The sequence below is a fragment of the Sylvia atricapilla genome, chromosome 10 (assembly GCF_009819655.1).
Source record: "Sylvia atricapilla isolate bSylAtr1 chromosome 10, bSylAtr1.pri, whole genome shotgun sequence".
Lineage (NCBI taxonomy): Eukaryota > Metazoa > Chordata > Aves > Passeriformes > Sylviidae > Sylvia > Sylvia atricapilla.
The window spans coordinates 11,542,589-11,565,196 of NC_089149.1; the positions used below are offsets into that span (position 1 = coordinate 11,542,589).

The following is a 22,608-nucleotide window of genomic DNA, read 5'->3' on the forward strand; positions in this document are numbered from 1 at the left end:
AAACTCCCATAGCTGGCCAGGCCAGGTCCATAGGGTCCCAAAATCACCAGTATCTCTCCAGTGCCTGCAAAGGAAGCAGCTCAAACAGGTGACAACAGCTGCTGGAGTAGCTGCTTCCCACCAGGAAACCTCTTTTCTTACATCTGAGCATAAAGTGAGGTACTGGGATTTGCTATTCATACCGTAAGCAGTGTGGCTGGAGGCCTACAAACAAAATTTTATGTGAAAGCAACTTTTAACAAGGAGCAAGGATTTACCCATCTTCCCCTCTTCCCACTGTTACTTGAAGAGAAAATTAGATAATCACTGGACAGGAATTTTCCTACTAGCCCAGAGGTAAAATGCTGCACATGCCTTTTAAGAGACCTGCTTTTGTCATATCATATATTTTAACATCATTTCTTTCCATTTACAGAGCAATTTTATCAGTCTTGCAGCACTGCTAACCCTTATGCTGCAGCATTTGTGCCGAAAACCTCAGTTTATAGAAAAAAACCCCTCAAAACCAGTAAGTCTCCTTGTCAATTAAGGATACTGAGACACCCTGGTAAGTCAGAACAGAGAGACAATGAAATAGACTGAGAACTTTCCAGGTTTGCAATAAAAAGAGAACCACCCTTCCCAGCAGATATTATTGACAGTGCTTATTGGAGTACCAGGGGGGAAAAATACAATAAAACCCCACAACAACAATACTTTTGTCTATACTTCCCTCAATGATACTGCTCCAGGCTATATTCAATAAGAGAAAGAAGCAAACCATAAACTAAAGGAAAAAAAATGCAGCACCGACAACTCTGTGCTGTAAGTATTTTCTTTCTATAATTCTTAGAATTTGTCACAAATCAAACCTACTCTCTAACCTCAGGCTTGTAAAGCAAATGGGACTCAAATCCTCTTGCTTTTAAAGGTGCAATGCTGCAAAACACACTTGGGATAAACTTATTCCTCCCACTCAGGCTCCTCTGTGTGCGCTTCTATTCTGCTGTAGAAGCAGCTTCCCCTGCAGAAATGGAACTGAGCTAACATGGACAAGACTTCAGCACCAACTTAGTGTCTCCCTAAACACAAAGTCAAGCTTTCAGAATGGATTTAAGAAAGATATTCTTGCTGCCCTAATCCCAAACTACTGACTGAACAGAAGAGATTTCCACGCAGCTTCTACTCCCAGTACAGACCCCATGCTACCAGGTTTCCCATGCAATATGCAAAGGGATATTTTTATCCCTACTTTATAAGCAATACTGCTATACTTCAGGATGCTTACTTTAAAGATCCTGTTCTAGCTGCTCATATACAGCTGTTGAGGTCTGGGGATAACTGGAGAAAACTCAGTGGACTCTCTTTGTGCAGATGCAGTAAACTCAATCCTTCAAATGTGGCAATTCCAGAAGATGCAAAGGAAGATCACACTCAGGAAGGACCTCAATGGGGACATGAGAATGCAGAACAGAATGGTAACACAGAGCAAGTGCTAAGCTGTAACTCTGCTAGTGTGCAGCATCTGTCAGATTAGGCACTTTCCCTTCGGTGAAGACACAGTTGTTACCTAATGACCTTAGAACAGTCATCTACTGACAATGCACTGAACATCCCCTGAAGGGCATCTTGCCTGGTCACCCTTTCCACAGGCCAAACTCACCACTTCTGCCTGCCCTGCTTTTAACTTTCTGAGCCCTCTGGCACAGCTAAGGCTAACTAAATCAAGATCTGACTGCTAATCTTCCTGTCTCTACTTAAATGGTAATGTGATGCTGCCATTATTCACTTCTGCTGTCCTGCTGCTGAGCCTTAAAGTCATCTCAGTTCACCATGAGCTGCTGTGCTTCCTGCCTTATTATGCAGCTACACAGTGATCTTCATCCTCCTGGCGCTTGCCAAGGACATGATAGTTGCAGGGTGCTCACACGCATTTTGTTTGATCTCCAGGGGCAAGCTCACTGAAGACCAGAGGATCAGGGCTAAATCAGTTACTCTGCAGAGTCATGTCCCTCACCCTCAGTGCAGGCATTGCTGAAGATATCTGCTGTGTGCTGTGGGGAAAAGTGCAAGAGTGCTGACAGAAATATCACTCTTTATTGACCTTTTCATTAAAGGTGAATAAGGAACTCACCCCTTAAATAGAATAAGGAGAACACAGAAGTGTAGTAACTCCCCTTAATGCAGAGAGGAGCTATGAGGTCATGTATCAATGCAGCATTTAGTGAAGCCCCACTGAGGGCACCAACTCCTGCTTATTTCCATCAGCAAAGCAGCAGCACTAAACCCTTGGGGGAGGAACCCTACGCTCTTATCATCACTGTAGGGTAGCTCAATTTGCTCCAAACCCTGGGCTATGGAGCAGCGAAGAACAGGGCACAAGACTGACTTTCAGCTGCAACTTCACTATGGAAGGTAGTCTGATATGGTCTCATTTCTTGCAACTCTCAGAATGCCCCTTATTACAGCAACACGACCTGAGGCTGCAGTAAGCCAGCCCCACTTTGCCATAGGCTGGGAGTTATAAAAGGACTCAACACAGCCATACTCACAGAATTCACCTTAATGTGAATTCTCCAAGTCAATGGCACAGAACTTGGAGGGGCCACTTTTCAATGAATTCTTAAAAGAGATGAAGGGCTTAGTGACCTTTGAAGGATTTGAGCCACTGGCTCCAAGGATTCTTACAATGTATAGCAATGCTCTTGGTTGGCAGGCAAGCCTCCACTTGAGGTTACTGGTGCATAACTGCTTCTAAATCTACTTCAGAAGTTACTGTGCTGGGTGCCAGTGGTACTCAGTGTGGGTTAGTTACAGCATAAACTCTGAAGTTTATGGGGTTGTGGGGTTATTTCTCTCTGCATGACGAGTTGTCAGACAACAGAGGACTCTGAAAGCTCAGATGGGAAGCAGTGATTTCCTATCCAGCAACCTGCAAGGAAGGCATCTACTGCAGAATTTCCACAGGAGATTTGCCCATTTGTTTGCTCTTTCACTGCAGCTCAGTGCCTCTGTCTGGTCTTAGCACAGCAAGGCTGTGAGAGATGCCAGCTGCAGGCTCCCAGAACAGTCCCTCTGGCACCTCCTCAGGACATCGGTCTGGTGAGGAAGAAAACATCTCCAGCTCTCCTCTGAACCACCTCAGCACGCTGCTGACTCCCTTCTGTGCCTGTGCAACAGTTTTGCTGAGGATGTGACTGCAAACATAGGAATTGTAATACATCTCAGGAGCATATTTCACCTAAATGTTCTTCAAACATTTGTTTATTGCAATTAAACATTTTAGCCTGGAATTTACACATTCCATTATTCTTATTTTCCCCCATTCAGGCTGCAGCTGTCATAATGGGAGGTTGATTTATGACTCACCTAACCAGCACTCAAATCCTTAGCACACCAAGCCCAGCATGCAAGTCAGAGCATAAACTGCTCCTAATTTACTTAGATTAACTCCGCATTTTAAGTGCTACTGCAGAAACCGCAGTTCCCCTCCCCTAAAAAGGATGGGTTCCAGAATACTCGATAAGCCAAATTTTGCAAACACAAATTTTGTAGACAGAGAAGGGCACCAAAATCCCTCCTCCAGAAGTACAGTATTAATGAAGGTTTGTAATAAATCGACACTAAAATCAGCAAGCTCCATGCAGATCACTATGGTGACAGGCATCAGCACAGAACTCGGGGATGAAAAGCTGAGAGAGATAAATGTTGGGGCTATTTTCCCAGCCAGAAGCTGCCAAATTCTCCAGGGTGTTTGGAGTTAAGATGAAGTAATTTGACTGTCTCAAATTAAACGCATTACTATTGACGTAAGTTTAATAGCACAACTCACTACAATAATTCACTGAATCCACCCAAACTGGGAAACTCAAGAATAACACTACTTGCAGCTGTGAAAGGAGCTGCTGCCCTTGAAGACTCAGGGTGTGATTTCTCTGGCCAAACACCCTGACCAACTCTGCCACACAGTGACCACGGCTGTAAATCTTCAGCAGATGCTGCACATGGCTGGCTGTGGCTGCACCTGCAGTGAGTCACGCATGGAGCAGGTCAGAGCACTGTGAGCCACACATGGGGATCCTGGAGGACACTCCAACTCTGCCATGCAGGTGCAGAGGTGGGAAATCCTGCTGCAAAGTGCTGAGTGTTTTCAGCTCCCACAGGAGTGCACAGAAGTGCACAAGCAAAAAGCAATTTAATTTCCCAGTGTCACAGTATTTTCAGTTTCTGTCACTAAACTCAGCAAATTGTTTGGATCTGAAGGACACTTTTCCTTGAGGAAGGCTACAAGCAGGTGGCCAGGATGGTCTGGGCGATGCTGCCTGTAGCATCCTGAGTAACAAGCAGGGAGAGGTCGAAAGAACTGCAGAGCCAAGGGTAGTGAGTGTCACAGGGGAGCATTTGTGTTTATCTGGATGTCTCCTCACACTGCCTACACATAGGTCCAGTCACGGCAGGTAACAACAGCTGCCCAAGCATTAGGGAGCTCTGTAGCAAAGCCAGGTATCCAACCCCACCTTGCAAAGCTGCCATGAACCCCTTTAGTTTAGATGCAGACATTTAGCTTAACACACTGGCACATCACCCAGCCTGTGAGTAGGATGGAGAGATGGAAACAGACTTCCTGACATCAAGATTGGCTCACGAGGTCTGTGGTTTTGGGGGCACCAGTCAATCCCAGCTCCTTTCCCAGTGATGCAGAACAAAGGCCATACCCAGCTTCAGTTTAACATGATTACAGGGATAGTGTCAATCTCGAATTACAAAGCATTCATTTGGAGAAGAAAACGGCTCTGGGACAACAGGGTTGCATGGCACACTCGTGTATTTACTCATCTCAAGTGCGAATCTCCACCCAGGGCTAATAACTCCAGAGAAACAACTGGTGTTTCCAGGATGCATTACATGTAATAACAGGCTGTGCTGGCAGGGATGGGCTCTCTGCTTGAAGGACATGCTTCCAAAAATGACATTTCCCTAACTCAGAGCGATGATGGGCTCAAGCCGATGACAGCACCCATCAAAGCAATCGCCTCCTGTCACATCACTGAGTCACTGGAGCAGAATGGCACCTTGCAGGCAAAAAGAGCATCCAGAGAAGTGATTTCCTTTCCTGTGCTGGCGCCTGCCAGGAGGAATAGTAATTAGCTCTCCAACATGGAGCACAGCTGCCTGCCTGCACCCCTCCACGATGCCTGCTTTGCTCTAACCAAGATGAGTTGCTCCAGGGAAGTCTTATTTCTCACTTGTAGAGTAGGTGGAAACGATGTGATTGCACGTCCGTCCGTGGCATTTATGCAGGTCCTCCCATATCTAGGGAATCAGCTTTACAGGGATGTTAATAGAAGTCTGAGGTAAAGGGCAGAGAAATTAGTCATATAAAGCATGGAAAATTGGAGGTGCCACATGGAATCACTGCTACATGTCTGTGGATGTCATCTGCTACATGTCTTAGCACAGACTATGGATGTTAGAAAGCAGAGGTCACCTGCAGCTCACCCACTCTCCAAGATCTGGATCTCATGTGACAGCCACCCAAGGTCAACAGCTCAAGGATAACAAGGTATGAAGCTGGGATGAGTTTTCCCAGAAGGCAAACAGCAAACTAATGTACATGACACATGAGCTACCCACTCGGCACAAACACCAAGGACCAAAACAGCCATGACAGCACTTTGGGGCCAAGAGGAACCCAAAGCTGAACCACTGCAGCTGAAACACAGGGACAGAAAGTGAATGGAACTGATGGCCCCACTCTGCCCCAGGTATTTTGGCACAGAACTGTTTTCTACCTCTGAGTAAAACTGCCTAGCTGAATATTTGCTGAAAAGTTCAGAGTAGAGTAGATAGAGCTATACACAAACTCCATCTCACTAACTGAAAAAAAAAGAGAGAAATCTGAAAAGATTGCAAGTTTTTATTTTTTATTTTGACATGACATTTTCTTTGGAAATTAATGAAAAAATGTTAAAGAGCCAAGATTAAATCCAAAGTTTCATTTTAAGTACAATGAAAATACGCATTGAGTCTGACTCCTCTTCTGTGCAGAAACTTCTTTTATTTGACCAGAGAACTAAAAAAATCAATTCGTCATACATTTCACTGCCACGTTTGTCTTTGCCATCCCCCAGGATGTGGTTATGTTGCTTTGTTGATCCAGTGTGTGTTTAGCAGCAGACAAAATTTCAAAACATTTCCCCTTCAAGAGCCAATTTTCTACACCTGTATTCACTCGAGCTCTGATGATAAAACCAAAAGCCAGGCAGGAACAACAAGGCATACGAAAGGATGCAGGGCTGTTCCAGAATTTATTCAGGATAAGCTTTTTCAGGTAAAGGAATTAAAAAAAATGAGAAATTTAATGCAAAAGAAGTTGTAGCTACAGCTCGTAAGCTGTCATTTTCCAGCACAGTCAATGCCTTGGCTACTGAAGGTTAAAGCTTGCTCATAAGTATGGATAGCAGAGCATACAAAATGTATTATTTATTTTGAGGAACACCCTGCAATTATTCCTGACATATTGTGCAATTAGCCAAAATTACAGCATATTCACCAAGAGTGAAACAGAGGATAGAATAAATATTATGTGTGAGCCCACAGTCAGTGAGCACATTTCATCTGGGTGCAGACGTGAACCAACCAAGCGTGGTTCTCCCTGGCCTCTTGGGCTGTGCCAACTCGTGAGCCAACACCCACTAAGGGGAAACATGGGGAGTAAAATCCTGATTTTAAAATCCCATGCCAGCAATGGGAGCTCAAGAGCTGCATGAGGATTTAGCAAATGGGAACGCCCACATCTGCAGAGCTTTCAGGATGACTGAGCCAAAGCTCATACCAGAGAAGAAGGGGTACATTCCCATATATGTTATCCCAAGAGAGGTGGAAAGACGAGCTTGGAAGATGTCTGGAGAAGCTGCTTGCTTTGCTGCCTCGAGCTGACAGGAGGAGAAACTGAAAAGCAGCTATGCCCTCTTGCCATGCTTGCAGCACCTCCTGGCCTGCAGCTTCCCAGAGAGAAGGTTTCCTACAGAACTACATGTCAGACTCATCCTAAGGACTTGTTTGATGGCTCAACAATCCTGGGGAATGTTGTGGCAGTGCTCTGTGTGTACAGTTAGAAAAACTGTGTTTTGCTCTCTTGACTCCAATGTGCAACATAAAACTCCTTCACTGTTCATAAGATTTTTTTCCTGTTTTTCTACAAATGTGGTTTGGATATTACAACATTCTACCCAGAACTTGCTCTGTGGGAGGATACAAAAAACAAGTTTAAGAACATCCTTCAAGGAATGCACATCTGGAATCAGCATAGGACTGAGGTTGGACTAATCAGCAGTCGGGGTCCCCTTCAGACCTGCTGCTGGGTGACCATGACTTGGTGGCATTAGCATATTCTGTAGTCTGAGTTTCTGATACAGTCTCCAGTTCCCCTTACCTTGAAGTGCCCCATGCAAGGCCCCCCATCACTAACAGTGCTCACATGAGCAGAGCAGACACCATACCTGCTGTTCAGGCTTGCCACAATGCTGGGATTTATGCTGTTGTCAGATGCTAAATCTCTTCACTTCCCCTATCAATCCAGCAGGACTGAAATACTGCAGAAACACTGAAAAGTCCCTCATACAAACAAAACATATTATGGAAGCAACGACATTAAACTTCTACCCTGCTCTGAACACCTAATTCATTAAAACAGAAAAGGGACAGGACATACTACCAACAAGCACTGAGGAGAAATTAATCACTTCAGGTGCTATCAGTCAGAGGGACAGTACCCGGTCCTACCTACACCAGCTCACAGAAATGCCCTGGATAATCACTGGATGGCAGCTCAGGGAAAATTTTGGGTCCCAGTGTCATTCTGCAAACTTTAAATAGTCCCAAGTGATGACATCCTCTTTTCCTACAATAATCCTTAAGCAATCTCATAGCATTTTCCAAGGGGATGAGCATGTGAAACTCCTTTATTTAACAGGTAATGAACCTGTGATGTGGAAAAAATTAAAGCTTGAATCGGTCAGGTTGTATTACAAGATTTTTTTTTGCTCACTGCACTAGTGCAGCTTAAGCATTTCTGTAGTAGTTTGGAAGCATTTTTGACTCAAAGCTATGCTGTTACTAAATTTCAAAAATCTTATACCATCCAAGTACATAATGAAAATGTGCTGCTTGGGCCAGTCTGGTCTGAAACATTATACTTCAAAGAGCAAGATCATGCTAAAAATGGCCAAAATTCCACCATATGACTCGAAGTTCTTTCCTTTTGCTTTGTGAAAATATACCTTTTTTAAATCTGCATAATCTGCATTAGGGCCAAAGGTTTCCTTCAAACTAATGAAAACACTCCAGGTGTAAGGAAGCCATTATCCACTTCCTTCAACCTAAACCTCTGTTTTAAATAACAATGACATTTTATTGCTCATCTCTCAGCACAAACACCTCATTTCTGGTATCAGGCAGCCCTCAGCACTCCAGTGATCCAGGCAGGTTCACCTGCCACCCAACTGAAATCAGTGAGCTCCCTCTCCAGGGATGCGTGTGCTGAGGATGACACAGTGCAGATGGAGTGAAAACAGAAAATCTGCCTCTCCAACAGGTTTATGAACAAAGCTCCTGCTCCCTCAGCTGCCCTCGAGGGCTCAGAAAACTTCACTTGGTGCTTGCTAATCATTCAAGATACTATGGGGCTGTAGCTCTATAATCTTAGAATTTTTTTAATGGAAAGTAGAATAGAAGAAGAAACAGGAAGAAAAATAGAAGAAGAAATGTTTATGGAAGCAAAGAAGACAGGAGTGGCATGAAGCGAAATTAGCTAAAAGCCAAAAGAAACGTTTAGAAATGTTTCAATACTGACGCTGTGTGCCTGCCAGCAGGCAGAGCCTGTACTGATGAGCATCTCACCTCACTGTAAAAGCCAGCAGAGAATTACTGGTTACACCACACGCTCTGCCAGCCCTGTTAGCCACCGCAACAGACAATCCCTTTGAGAGTGTGATGCTGATCACCACAGAATGACCGCAGGGACAGCTGCAGATCAATACAGAGGCAGCCAGTGACTCACCCCGGCTCCAGTAACAGGAGCTGTTCCAGGAAAAGCACCAGCTACAGAGCAGGTGGATGGTCCAAGCCCCTCACCTGCCAGCATCTGATCCTTGCATCTCCTGTAGCCCAGTGGCTTCCAAGTCCCCAGGGAACCCTTCAGCATCCCAACCCTAATCCGGGAGCTGGAAGCCAAACTGAGCTGTCTTTTTTTCTAATTTCTACTGCTTCTCAATGTTCTGGAAAATGTGGACTGGCTTCTTGCTGCCTTGGCTTCATTTGCAGCAGACCCATTCACTTGACCTTTTGCAAACAGTTTTGCTTTGGGGGATGAATGAAATGTATTTATTTGGCAGCTCAGGCAACATGGGTGGCAACTGCTAAGCAAAGAAACTATCTGTGCAGCCAGCAAAGGGAGGAGACAGCCAACTATGCTATTCTAGATAAATATCAATTAAATGAGCATGTTCTATTAACCCCAAGACCTCTCTTTTCTTCCTTCATTTCAATCTAAAATGCTTAAGTATCTCAAGAAAGGAACATTTCAGGGGAATTTTATCTTGATCAGAACTGCAATCAGGTTTCAGCTGGAGAAGAGGCACAAGTAACAGAATTACATTGCCTCTCTGTGGTTATTTTGCCAGTTCACAGCATGTAGCTGTCCACTGGATGTAACACGTGCCCTTAAGAGAGCAGGCTGCTGGAGGGTAGGTGAGACAGGAATGCACAGAGCACTCCATAGATGCTGCTGTGGGATGTGGGAGAAGCTCTGTGCCCTCCACCAATGTTGTGGCTGTATCTAGCCCTGGATCTTCATCCCCACGTACAGCCCCCACCACGAGAGGCAACCAGCCATTTTCTGACATCTATCAATGAAGTCACACACGCCAAACAAGAACTATTGTGCTGACAAGGTCCCAGGAAGAAAGACAGGCAGGTGACAGCATAACTGCTTCTCCCCTTTCACCAGAGCTGCCCACCTTCTGGCCAGTGCAGTGCCAGAGGTCCACAGCTGAGGGCTCCTCTTCAAGAACACAGCAGTGCCAGCCAAACACCATCAGAAGTAGAGTTTGTTTTGTGCTCGGTAACACTGAAGGAGGAGGGGGCACTGATGCAAGTCAGACTGGACTGCACAAAATTCCACCTCCCACACAAAACTTCAGGTACAACAGGTGCACATGCTGCCAAGAAGAGAGAGGAGCTGCGACTGCTACCTCCCACCTTGCTATTGAGCACAAGAGCTCAACAGTCTTAAACTCAAGAGCTCTGCCTAGAGCCGCAGAACCCCAGGCAGCATCTCCTCAGTGGGTACTCTTACCACAGCAGAACAGTCACCTCCTGATGACAAACTCAAAGTCACAGAGCAGACGCAGCAACGCAGCTGCACAGCCCCCTTCCGTGATGCTGCTGCTTCCAGCGTTAACCTTCATCTCCCACTGCAGCCCACCCCACAGGGAAAGGGTAGAGAGCAGAAATGCCTGGAGGTGCTGCATGGAGCCTCATCACACCAGCAACCAGCCAGCAACTCCTCCCAGAAGACTGGACTCAGGTCACCACCCTGGTTCGTGCCTTTGTCCCTCTGCCACCTTTAGCTAGAGCATTCTGGAACGAACACAGGACCAAAGAGGTGTTTGACAAGTGCCAGCTTGCATCCAGGTGCATTTTCTCAGAAGCCACGTAAGCTCTGTCAGGGTTTCACAAAGCCCCAGTTCCAGTGCTTGGAACAAGCAGTCATTTGTATGAGCTGCAGCATGGGGGCTGGAAAAGCCGAAGTGAGTGGTTTGCCTGAACAGTGAATCCCACAGTTGTGTTCCACAGCTCTCAAGAAAGATGCCTTCTGCTTTACCATTTTAGAAATGTGTTGTAGCTGCTATTTTCAGAGGTACCGTTAAGGAGCTGTAGCCCTACAGCCCTGTGACCGTGCTGCACAAATTCAGTCTCTGCATTGACTCCCTCAAAGCACAAACCCTCTGTTCCTGCAAGCTGGAGAAGAGGCACCCATGAGTGAATCCATGGTTCTCCTACAGCTTTTAACAGAGATGCAAAGTAAAACCAGCCTCTGGAAAGGCTGACTTATTTCAGGATTCTGCTACATGTCAGAAGAGGGCGAAGATAAAACAATAGATGAAGCAGCTTACTCCATGCTCAGAAAGGATAATGCATTAACATGAAGAATCTTGTGTTAGCTGGGGAATAGAGATGAACCACTTATTAAACAGGAGAACAGAGTACAAAGGTACTGCTCCCTGATAGACTGCACTAAGCACAGCCCAGGCACGGAGCAGATGACTTCAGTACAGGTCACTTCTCCAGACATTTCCAAGATCGAGACACAACAATAACGCAGTCATGGCAGCGACTCTATGACAGCACACAGAGCATACGGAAGTGCATCTGTATTCAGTGATTAGTTCTTTATTTAAAAGTTAGTTCTTTGGAGCTGCTTTCTCTGACCTGTTCTTGTCCATGCTCTTGGTCACCTTCTGCCAAGCCATGGAGCTTGCAAATATGAAAGGAATGTCAATCTTTTACATGTTTTACTTGATAAAATTCTTCCTTTGATTTTAATAATAACAAATCACAGCTTGGTTTCAACTGTGCAGGAGCAGAAAAAATCTCAGAAGTAATGTGCACGTGACTGTTCAAAAGGATAGATCAAATGAGACAAATGTCAGAGGGATGAAACAAAAGCCTGGTTCATGGTATTCCTGTTTGGGAGGGGAAGGAAGAAAAGCAATAAGCCCAACTGCATTTGCACTTGCTCCCTACCATGGTGAGACTCAAGACGAAGTTTGTCTCTCAAACAGCCTCATCAGCTTCCATGGCAGCTCTGCTGTTCTCACTGTCCAAGTCAAGCTGATGATTGTTTTGGTTAATAGGTAACTAATCTGTTAAAATATGTTTTATGTCTACTGGAATTATTCTAAATTTGTGTTGAATTCAGCAAAGCAAGGAAGAAAGAAAACCTTGTCTCCATTTTGGTATTTTTTTGGAATTCAAGCTTTTGGGGTTATATTTCAAAGGAACACTTCATTTAGAAGAATACCCGAATATTAAAGTAAAATACACATATCAGAATCTTCTAAATGAAATTGCACCTTCACCCCCCTCCCCTGATAAAAAACCCCAACAGTTGTATCAGTCAACGATAAATTGATTTATATGGATCTTTTATGGTGAAGGAAAATAATCACTCACAAACAACTTTCTGTCCTGACTCTCCCATTTGGCTGGTGACAGAGGAATCAATCATTTGTATTGATCTAATGGTGAGCCTCTGGTGGCTAACGATTTCCACTGCTCTCACAAGCACAGCTACCCCTGGGTCCACGGGGACAGAAGATATCCATTCCTCTCAGAGCTTGGATGACTTCCATGGATTTTCTTGGCATGAACCATCCTCAGTCCAGAACTAGTACAGAGCGGCTTACTGACTGACATGCTCACTCATAAGCTGTGTTGGGAAGCAGAGTGGCAGCTGAGTTTTCCATGCTTTGGAGAAAACCAGGAAACGGCAGCTCCTCCCCCGATCTTAGAGACTGAGAGCTCAGGGTTGCTATCTGACCCCCAGTAACTGAGCACAGGCACACACCGTGACATCCACCACATCTGCAAGTCACGAATGTGTGCGATACCACCCCCAGGAGATCAACTGGAGAAAATGAAACCCATCTGCCAAGCTGTCATGAGCAGGAGGGAGCCTCTTCCTTCCTCCTGATTATGTTGGCTCTCATTTAGCATGGTGGTGCAGAAGCAGCTTACAGAACTGCCCCCAACCAAGGAGGATGCATGCCCTCAGGGCTGTACCCTTCCCCTTGGTGTTATCCAGGGTCATGTGTGGCTGGAGACTTGGCATTCAGGCCCTTATCTCAGCTAGCACTTCTACCAGCTCCTGCTGTCCAGGTGATGCCACATTTCCAGCCATTTCCATTCCCGACAGCCACTTCTTAGATACAGGGCACAGCACCAAATTCTACAGAGGAGCAGGCAGAAGAATGCAATGGACCCCCCTTGGCTGGGCACACACCCAGACATGCACAGACACACTTACAGAGGACAGCTGGGATCCAGATGGAATTCCCCTGCAGGGAGCAGCTATGCCCTCGGTAATGCAGCTGGCACTCGGACAGTAGCAACAAAGTGGACAAATTCCACAGTTTGGGCAGGTATTACAGATGTTCTGAGATGTGCCACTCCACAAAAGCATGCAAGGACTATGAGCTAAAAGGATAGTTTTTACCCTGAGCTTCAATCATCATTTTCACCCTGCATGAAATCAGGAAGGACTTCAGGATTTAAGTCGGGGAATTTAACAGTTTGCAGATGACAGACTTCTCAAATGTTTTAAATGAACCTCTAAATGAACAAAGTCATTCTACATCCTTCAACGAATGTTGCTCTTACATTTTGCTTATACTGCTTCAGAAATATCTACGTCCATATATTTTAAATTCCAAATCTCTACTTATTATTAAAAATGAGAAATACCGCAAAGGGAAAACATGGTTTAAGTTACTGCTTTTTTTCTATGTGCAAGCCATTTCCTTCACTTTGGAAGAACCCTTTTTATATCCTTAAGGAAAAGCATCCTTTCCCTGGAAGACCACAAAATGTATACTAGATGGGAAAAAAAAAAGGAATTAAAAAAACATAATTTTTTTTCTGGGGTAAAAACCTGTTTAAGAATGAGCTCTGCATTCTGAGCTGATAACTCATCTAGAAAAGCAGTATCTGAGGGGACTGAGGGACTGAGACAATGCTATATAGTGCCTGGCATTGCCTGACCCAAAGCTGTCTCAATTCAAACATTATTTTCTCAAGTACTAACACCCTTTCAGTAGGTTTCTCTGGGATAAAACTCCTAGCGATCCCCACAGATAGTGTGCCTGATGCTCCAGCCTGTTTCCCTTCACGCAAGGCTGCCAATTTGCTCAGCTTTGCTGTCCAGTGGCCATGGCATGATGGAAGGCCACCTCTACCCCAGCCCTCTGGGGTTCACTCTGCCTGAGAAGATGGCTGGTGAAGCAACAGTGACAGCTTTCACAAACAAGCTGGACCCACCAGCCCAGGCTTTTCAGACTGCTATAAAACAGCTGAAGAAGTGACATGCTTGGATGCTTTAATTCAGACACAAAGGGGATGAAAGTACTTGGTTCAACTCTTTGTTGGCAGGGAAGACATGTAGAGAGAGCTGCTTGTCAAGTCTCCAGCATTCAACTCTTGGATCCATCAGTCCCTGAGGAAGAATCCACCTCTTGAACCCATACCGACAAGGCATGCCATACAGTAATTCCTTTTGAATCCTCTATCAAGTCACTGTGGTTCAGAGCAAAATATATCATTTAGAGATGTGCAATTGCAGCAAATCATCTGCGTTAACTCGCAATAATGGGATTAAGCCCATGTGTCCAAATGTTCAGTTTAGTCCACAGCACTCAGTGTCCCTATTTGGCCTATCTTAAACTAGTAAGTCATCTTGGAGCAAAACACATCCAAGAGCTCTAAAGAACACAGTGTGCATGTGAGACAGCTGCCTTTGCCCATTGAAAAGACAGACAAAATTAGTTCCCATTTTACAACACAGTCCCTATTGCAGCCAACAAATGAGATGTTTCTGCAAAACAGACAAACGAGTCTGTTTTTCCCAGGAGCTGATAGCTCTGATTATACAAGACATCCCTGCATGGATCTGGTTTCCCATAGCTTGCCAAAACCTTTGACTACTCATGCCCAATATGCGAGACTCAACTGCTCCAGGGTGCAAATTCTCCCTTCCTATACAAGAGCAGGAGTATGTCACTCTCACTTCACACAGGCTGCAAAGTGGAGCACAAGGTGCCAACCAGTGCCAAGCACCTCTGCTCACCCACGTCTTTACTGAATATTTTAGTTACAGCACTGCTTGAGTCACATATTAAAACATGTAATAAACAGCTTACTTCATCAATGTAAGCTTGAGCACTGCTTGAGTCACATATTAAAACATGTAATAAACAGCTTACTTCATCAATGTAAGCTCACACAGTTACTTTACAGAAGCAAAGAGCAAAGGGGACATGAACCTCCATCAGAATTGTATTTGTGCAATGTGCAAGCTACAGCTCCACCACTGCTGCATCCTGAGCTCAGAGCACAAAGAGTGGCGTGTTGCTCCCAGCATTGGGAATTAGGTCTCTGTGTCAGGTAACTGCTCCATAGCTGGAGCTGGTCTTCGCCTTCTGTAAAATGGGAAGAATCCTCTCCATTCAGTAGAGCTTGTTGAGTACTACAGATGAAAACCACTCTGTAAATTCGAAGTATTTTGACAGTTAGTCCCAATAGTCATAAGACAAGGTCATGTTTAAAAAGGTAAGGAGAGATCCCCTAGCACTGCATCATCCCCAAATACAACTGTACCTCTTTTGAACAGAGTGTGTTTCTCATTCCCTTCACTGACTTGCAAACTACTGAACCAGCATATCATTAAGTACACATAATCACTGGGGTTGTGGGTCACTGCACAATGTATGCACATTTCTTTAAACCACTTTCAATTCATTTGCATGTCATTTTCTGTGCAGAAACTAGATTCTGAAACGAGCAAGTTATCTGGGCACGCTCCCCTGAATAAACAATACAAGCAGCAGAATCCCTGTAGCAGGCTGCCTCCTGAGCAGCACGCCCAAGACCAGGAATACAAAGTATCAATGAAATAAATCCCTAGTTAGAAGATGTATGTAGGTAACTAACAGAGTCCATAGCTTAGGAAAGGACATTTAGATTTTTTTTCATAGCAACTTAATTCCTCTAGTTCTTGGATTTTATAAAATGAATATAGTACTGGTTACAAGGGATTGACTGACAGCTCTGAAGATTGAGCAGCTCTATTTTTACAACACTGAGTTGCACTAATCTTCCTTCCCAGTCAATAAAAAGTTTCTCTAAAATCACTCTCGCCTGTTATAGCAAGTTATAGAAAATCTTCCTCAGAATGAAAGCCCATGCAAGTTGAGGGAATTCTTAAAACTCACTGATTCTTCACAGGAATTTAGTGAGTCTAAGGAAGGAGAACTAGACCTGTGCAGCTGGGAGCACTAGGGTAGAACTAATAGAAAGCCTTCCCAACCACATCCTGCCGGAAGTCACTCAAACTTCCCAGCCCTTTTAATCCTTAGGAGACTGAATTTAATAGCAGATTAAGATGGAGAGGAAAGAGGAATAGAAAAAAATTACATCAGTAAGACTCTCAGTTCCCACTCTTGATCCTGCAAAGAATGATTCCCAAGACAAAATGCCAACATTTTTTGGGCAAGAGCTGTGTTCTGGTCTTGGCTCACAGATTAACTAATATATAGGATAGTCACCACTCATCATAACTTGAGTAGGAAGAAAAAGATAGGCAACTTTATCCCTTTGAGTATTTCAAGTCACGCTATATTTTAAGTATTATACAGTCTCTTGTGATACCTGCTTTTAAGCAGACCATTAAAGAAACTGGTTTACACAGCCTAACTTATGCGCTGAGTCTTCAAACATTCTCACAACTAAATATGGTCCCTGCCCCATAGCCTGTGACTCCGGGAGTGCTGACAGCAAACCAGAGTGATTATTCTTTCACCTTTGTTGACAACAGTGTTGAAAGAAGTGGCCTTCTATGGTGAAAGGCTTTGTCCCACTTCCTTCCCTAGTTTAGAAAAGTCCAGGTCATGTACATCAGTCTATAGATGAGAAGAGCAGTCTTAGCTACTTCTGACACCTTGGTGGAGAGTCATTACCAACAGACCTGAGCTGTGGAGAAACGGCTTCATGGAGAGACTGATCAACAAATACAATACTAATGTATATGGAAATCAAGGAAGGGTTACACAGGCTGATGGTACATCCTGAACGGCTAAGTGTGCATGAGTATCCCTCTCTTTTAACCATTATACTGAAGAACATCTTGAGAAAACTACATCTTCACAGCAGCTTCTCAAACCGATCTCTGTTTTCTTACCTTTATGGTGACTTACAGCAGTGAAAAAAATAAAGCAAGATGTAAATCATAAGGCCACTCAGAAATTATGGAGGGCCTATTCTTGCCAGGTGCTGCCTTCTCACACCTACCAAGGACAGCTGAGAGCACAAGGCAATGCTCAGAACTGAAAGTGTGGGTGTTGGGATTTCATCGTGGGAATGTGAGCACTACGGTGTACACTAAAGAGAAGTTCCTCACAAGGAACCAAGACTAAGCACAAGCATAAAAGAATAAAGAAAAGAAAGAAGACAAGAAAAGACTACCCTAAAAAGCATTTCTAGGTCCTCACAAACCCACTAGGCAGGTGTAATCGTCCTGCAGCTGCCATCGAGAAAGCTTTCTAAGCTAATGATATTCCCCGTACAACTCTGCTCTTGAAGTAGCACTTGATGGATTTAGTTATCAAATGGCCAGAATTTTAACTGATCCTCAGTTTATCGATTTCCTTGTCTCCGTGCAGAAAATGAGAGACCATTTTAAAAACTTATCTACAAGGAAGTGGAAAAACACAATTTTGGGTGAAGCTTGGACAAATGAAACCTCTAGGCCATTCTTGCCAGAGGACCCTGTGTGCCCACGCTTCGGACAGCGGTGAAGCGATGCTGGCAGCAAGTCACTGCCTACCCATCCCACCAGAGCAGGGGAGGAGATCCGCCAGGACCCAGGCCAAAGTTGAGCGCGGAGCAAGCCTCGTCCCCAGCCGATACCCGGCGGTGCCGGGAGCGCCCCGGGGCAGCCATCCCGGCGGGACCGGGGCTGCCCCTCTCCGCGAAGCGGGTTCCCACGGCCCCGGCCCGCCGTACTCACCCGGTCTTCTCCTCACCGGCCTTTTCCTGCCGCTGCAAAAGCGCACTTTGCTGAAGACCCCCAGGACATGCCTCTCGCATAAGGAGCGCCCGTCCTTGCTGGGGCTGGAGCGGCGCTTGGAGGCGGACACTCGGTCGCTGTTGGACTCCCTCGCTTGCCGCTTCTGCCGGATCAGCGAGCTGGCGATAGCCGCTGCCATCGCCGCTCATGGGCCCCCCGCGCCGCGCCGCTCCGCTCCGGGGTGCGCCGCCCGGGCGCGCTGGGGCCGAGCCGCCGCCGCGCCCCGCGGGGACCGGGGACGGGGACGACCCGCTTAAACGCGCTGCAGCCCCGAGTCCCGGCGCCGGGGAGGGCTCAGCCGGCCAGGCGGAGCAGGGCGCCCGGGCTAACAACCATGGCTGGACGCCGGACCCCGCCGCCCATGGGTCTCTCTGTCCCCGGGGAGCGCAAATCCCGGCGCGGGCGGCCGTCGGCGAGACCCCCGGCCGGGCTGGCAGCGCCGCGTAGATCCGGGAGCGGCCGCCCCGCTGGCGAAGGTCCGCTGTGTCCAAAGGATAGGGGGACGCGGAGGATCCGCGGGTCCCTGCGGCGCGGTGCCGCTCCGCTCCGCTCCGCCCGGGCGCAGGCGGCGGCGCTTCCTCCCTCCGGCCGCCCTCCGGCGAGGGGCTGTGGGATGAGTCAGAGACCCCTCGGCCCGCGGGCAGCCCCGGCCCCAGCGCGGTGGCTCCGAGGCGCTGCGCGGCAGGGCGCGCACATGGACGCGGCTCCGCGGCCGGGCTCAGGGAGAGCCGCGCTGCATTTCTGTTCGCACTCCTCCTCTTTCTCCTCTCCCCCCCTACCCACTCTGCTCTCAGAGAGGGCGGGAGGGGAAGGAAAAAGCAGCCACGGGGAAAAGCAGCAGGCCAGCAAACAAATTAAAAAGAAGGGAAAAAATTAAATAATAATTAAAAAAAAAAAAAAAAAAAAAAAAAAAAAAAAAAAAAAAAAGAAGCGCCCGGCCGCGAGTGCGGGCTCACATCGCCGCAGCTCGGCGCCCCGTGCTCACAGAGCCATAGCTGGCGCAGCTTCTCCTGCCCTGCTCGCCGCCTCTGTCCGGCACCGACTCTCCTCGACGGCAGCAACCCACATCGTCCGGGCGGCCGCCGAGCGCTCGGCACCGGGGCGGCCCCGGCCCGGCTGCCGCGGCGGGGCCGGCGGCGGGAGGAGCGATGCAAGGCGGGGAGGAGGTGGAGGAAGAGAAGGCGGGGGGGCGGGTGCGGCTGCCACTGCTGCTGCTGCTCTGTGCGGGGCTCAGGATGCTCCGCGGTGCCGCCCGACGGCGGCGGAGCGAGGAGGAGCCGAGACCGCGCCCGCTCCCGCCTGCATCCTCCTGCCCGAGCTGGGAGGGGGAAAGGCGAGGAGAGGTGGGGGGAGGAGAGGGGAGGGAGGGAGGGGCCGGGGAAGCCCCCCCGGACGCCCACGCTGCGCAGGGCTGTTGCCAAGGCGGGCGGCGGGGAGCCCCGCAGCCCGCGGCGGCCGGGCAGGAGCCGGCTCCGGGCTTCGGGGAGAAGTGCAGCTGCTCCCGCTCGCCCTCCTCTACGCAATCCTACGTGATCGAGGTTTGGATGAGAAATACCGCGCAGTAGCAAAACGAGGCAATTGCAGCTCCGCGGCGGCTGTGCCCCTCCGCCCGAGCAGACCCGCCGACCCCGGCCGCAGCCGGGCTTCCCCGGCACCGCAGCCCTCCTGGCGGAGCCGCCTGCCCCTCGTACAAACAACCCGGCAACCTTCCCGCGCTGCTAGTCGGCGCCAGAGCACCCAGCCTCGGCAGCCAAGCGTGTCCGTGGCTTTCCCTGCTTTCCGTGGAAGCAGTAGAGAAGGGACAACCCCGGCAGCCCTAGGGCTGCTCTGCCGGGTGTCGGTTCCTGGCCGGGGAGCGTTCGGGGCTCCAGCGCGGTGGACACTTCCGGGCTGCCCCCGGTGCCACAACACACCGCCATCAGTCAGGTGCTGGGCCGGCTCCCGCCTATCTCCAGCCGCAAAACCGCACCGAACAAACTGAAGGTGGATAATACATCTCTGATATCCAGAGAAGTAACTGCTGCTGCCACAAGCATGGTGCTCTCCAATTCAGTTCAAGTAACAGGTAGCGATGGTAGCTGCCAGGTTAGTTAGGTGACCAGCAGGATACTTGGGGGAGCGCACGGGCGTCGCGGTGGAGGGAGAGGAGATCTCGACTGGGAAGAGAGGACACGCTACACTTTGGCGAGTAGCAATGACATGATAGGATTAAGCCAGTCCCTTTAGGTGTATGGGCGATGCATGTTTCCAGCTGACCAGAGCATTTTAAACCAGTTGGTGCACGCCCTAGGAATTACCAGTTTTAGCAAAATAATCTTCTTTATTTCTATGTTCTTAAAATTTTTCTAAATTCTTCACACTCTACGCTTCAGGTCTAAATAATTTTAATGTACTGGGGGGAAAGACAACTGAAACAACACCTAATATGTGCATAATTACTAACTAAACTCTGGCATTACTTCTTGATTTTTACTCTTAGTCTCTGTGCATACCAAAACAAGCGGAATCAGGTTCTCCCAGGCTGTGATACTCTTTTTAACTACTGCCCAACTTTTTCTGAGCAGATTTTTACCATCCTAGTCAATAAAGATTTTTCTTCCCTTTCCTGTAGCTAAAATGCTTCATATTTTAATTTTCTCTATCGGATTATTTCACTTGACATCAAAGTATTATTGCAGTACAAGTACAGGCATGGCCTAAAAGAAGTTGTTTGCAATCAGAGAATCACTGCCTGAACTGCCAGTGAATTATCCAAAGCTTCATCTTCAAAGGATGTGAGCATATCTTCATATCTTCTCAAGAAGAGGTTGTCTATCTGTATACAAAGATACTTTTTTTGCCTGTAGTTTCCAAGTCTTGGGTGAAAAAATGCTGGTTATCCACCCCGTATTAGATAAGTCCCAGTTGTTTTGATGTGCGACTAATTTGTTTGTTGTGTAGCTGGTAAACTCAGAGCAGTTGTTCTGCACTTAAAAATTATCTTAATGGTGATAAAGTCAGTCACAGCATGCTTTTTTTCCTGATGATTTGTGGATCTGAAAAAAGAGTTGCTGCAACTCTTAAGAAGAAAGGGCTTCTCCCAGGTCTTTCCTGCTTGTGCAGTGACTGAATGAAATTAAGCCAAAGCTTGTGAAACTGAATGTAGTGCTGCATTTGCCAACATGCAGGTCTGTCTTTATCTATAGATGGCCAAGGAGTGCACGGGGTTTGGTTCTGAACATGGGCACAATGCCATGAGCTCCTGGTGACATTACTGACATGCACATCTGCTCTGTGCAGGTCTGATCATGCCCCAACTCCACAAAACTTTCTGAAGAGCCCAAGCTTTTACAAACACCAAGCAAGCCCAGAGTGGTCTTGAGCTGGAGGATAGAAGGCCAACCTCATCATGCTCCTGTCATTCTTACCGATGAAACGTTACCTTTGGTGGGGTGCCAAGTAAAACAGAAAAGCCTCCACTGCTTTCATCTCTAACAGTGGAAGTTCTCTCCTTCATCTTCCATTTGGGTAAACAGGGCTCAAAACAGCTTCCATTTTCATCTCTATCAGCAACTCCTCTTTGAGGGTTTTGCAGCCTCCACTGTTCCAAACCAACTAGCTCCTGTGAGATTCACAGTCTGCCTTCCTCATTGCTACCAATGGAAGCTGAATTGTTTGAGCAAACTGGGCCAACACGGCATTTTTTGCTTAAGGAACATAATGTTAAAACATATATATATATATAAGATAATATATATATTATATGGGTATTACGGCAATTTTTCTTGCATGCCTCTTCTCACTGGCCTTCCTCCTCACTTCAGTCCCAGTCTGAAAAGCTGCACAGTGCACCCTATGAAAATGGAATGCAAGAGTAGCACCGATCCATAAAATAACTAAGACAGACTGTTTTGATGACATTGGAGAGATACGCCACTGCTCCTGCTGCAGTTTGTGGAGAAAGACCCCATCTGGCACAGAGGAACGGGCAGAAGTTCAGACTCTGTGTGGCTGTTGGAGGATCAGACTCATTGTGCTCACTAAATATCCCCACCCCAAATATACAGGATCCTCTGCATAACCAACATCAGTATTTCAAGACGCTGCCATATTTGAGGTTTCATTCTCATGATAAATGAACTCTTCTGTCTGTTGTGCTGAGGTTTAAAATGAAGGCCTGGTTGAATTTCAGGGCTTTGGTGACTTGAGCAGAGAAGAGATCTAGAATTGCATTCCCTTACCTTCCTAAACAGAATAATCTATCTAGGTCAGAACGGAGGTTATTGGCATCTTTCCTTAGAGAAGTGCAATAATTCCCGCAGGGTTGCTAACAGAATATCCTGTTTATTTTTCATAGAGCCTTCAAAAGCCATGGGCTGTGTTCTGTAGATTCAGTCATTAGGCATATCTCTGCTTTACTAATTCTGTACACACAGAGCTAACTACAGATACAAACATATGCAGGTTTTTTGCTGTTTTATCTGCAGAGCTACTGAAAATGAATACATGAAAATTAAGGAAGAGATTTACATTCAATACCACTTTAAAATGTGTGTGCACATTGCTGTAGTTGAATGGGAAAAAGAAAGACACCCATCTCTGGCCAATAATTATGAATGGCCTAATTCACCATTTTACAGCAGCATAGCAACAAATCTCTTCCAATAGGAAGGCACTGTTGAGTTTGAAAGTCTGCATGCAGACACCTCTTAAGAATTGCACCAAATTTCCACACTGTGTAAATTACA

At 46.8% G+C, this 22,608-nt stretch overlaps 1 protein-coding gene across 2 annotated transcripts in view; it reads right to left on the reverse strand.

The window, feature by feature from the left end:
* FGF12 (fibroblast growth factor 12) overlaps positions 1–22,608 on the reverse strand; it is a 218,159-nt gene that overhangs the window by 79,480 nt on the left and 116,071 nt on the right. The window contains exon 1 of one of the 2 annotated variants that reach the window (XM_066325980.1): positions 17,822–18,267. The exons of the other annotated variant lie outside the window; for it this stretch is intronic. Within the exon in view, the coding sequence (XP_066182077.1) occupies positions 17,822–18,020 (199 nt within the window). The 5' untranslated portion in view covers positions 18,021–18,267. Of the gene's footprint in view, positions 1–17,821; positions 18,268–22,608 lie in introns of those variants that run through there. 2 annotated transcript variants of the gene reach the window in all.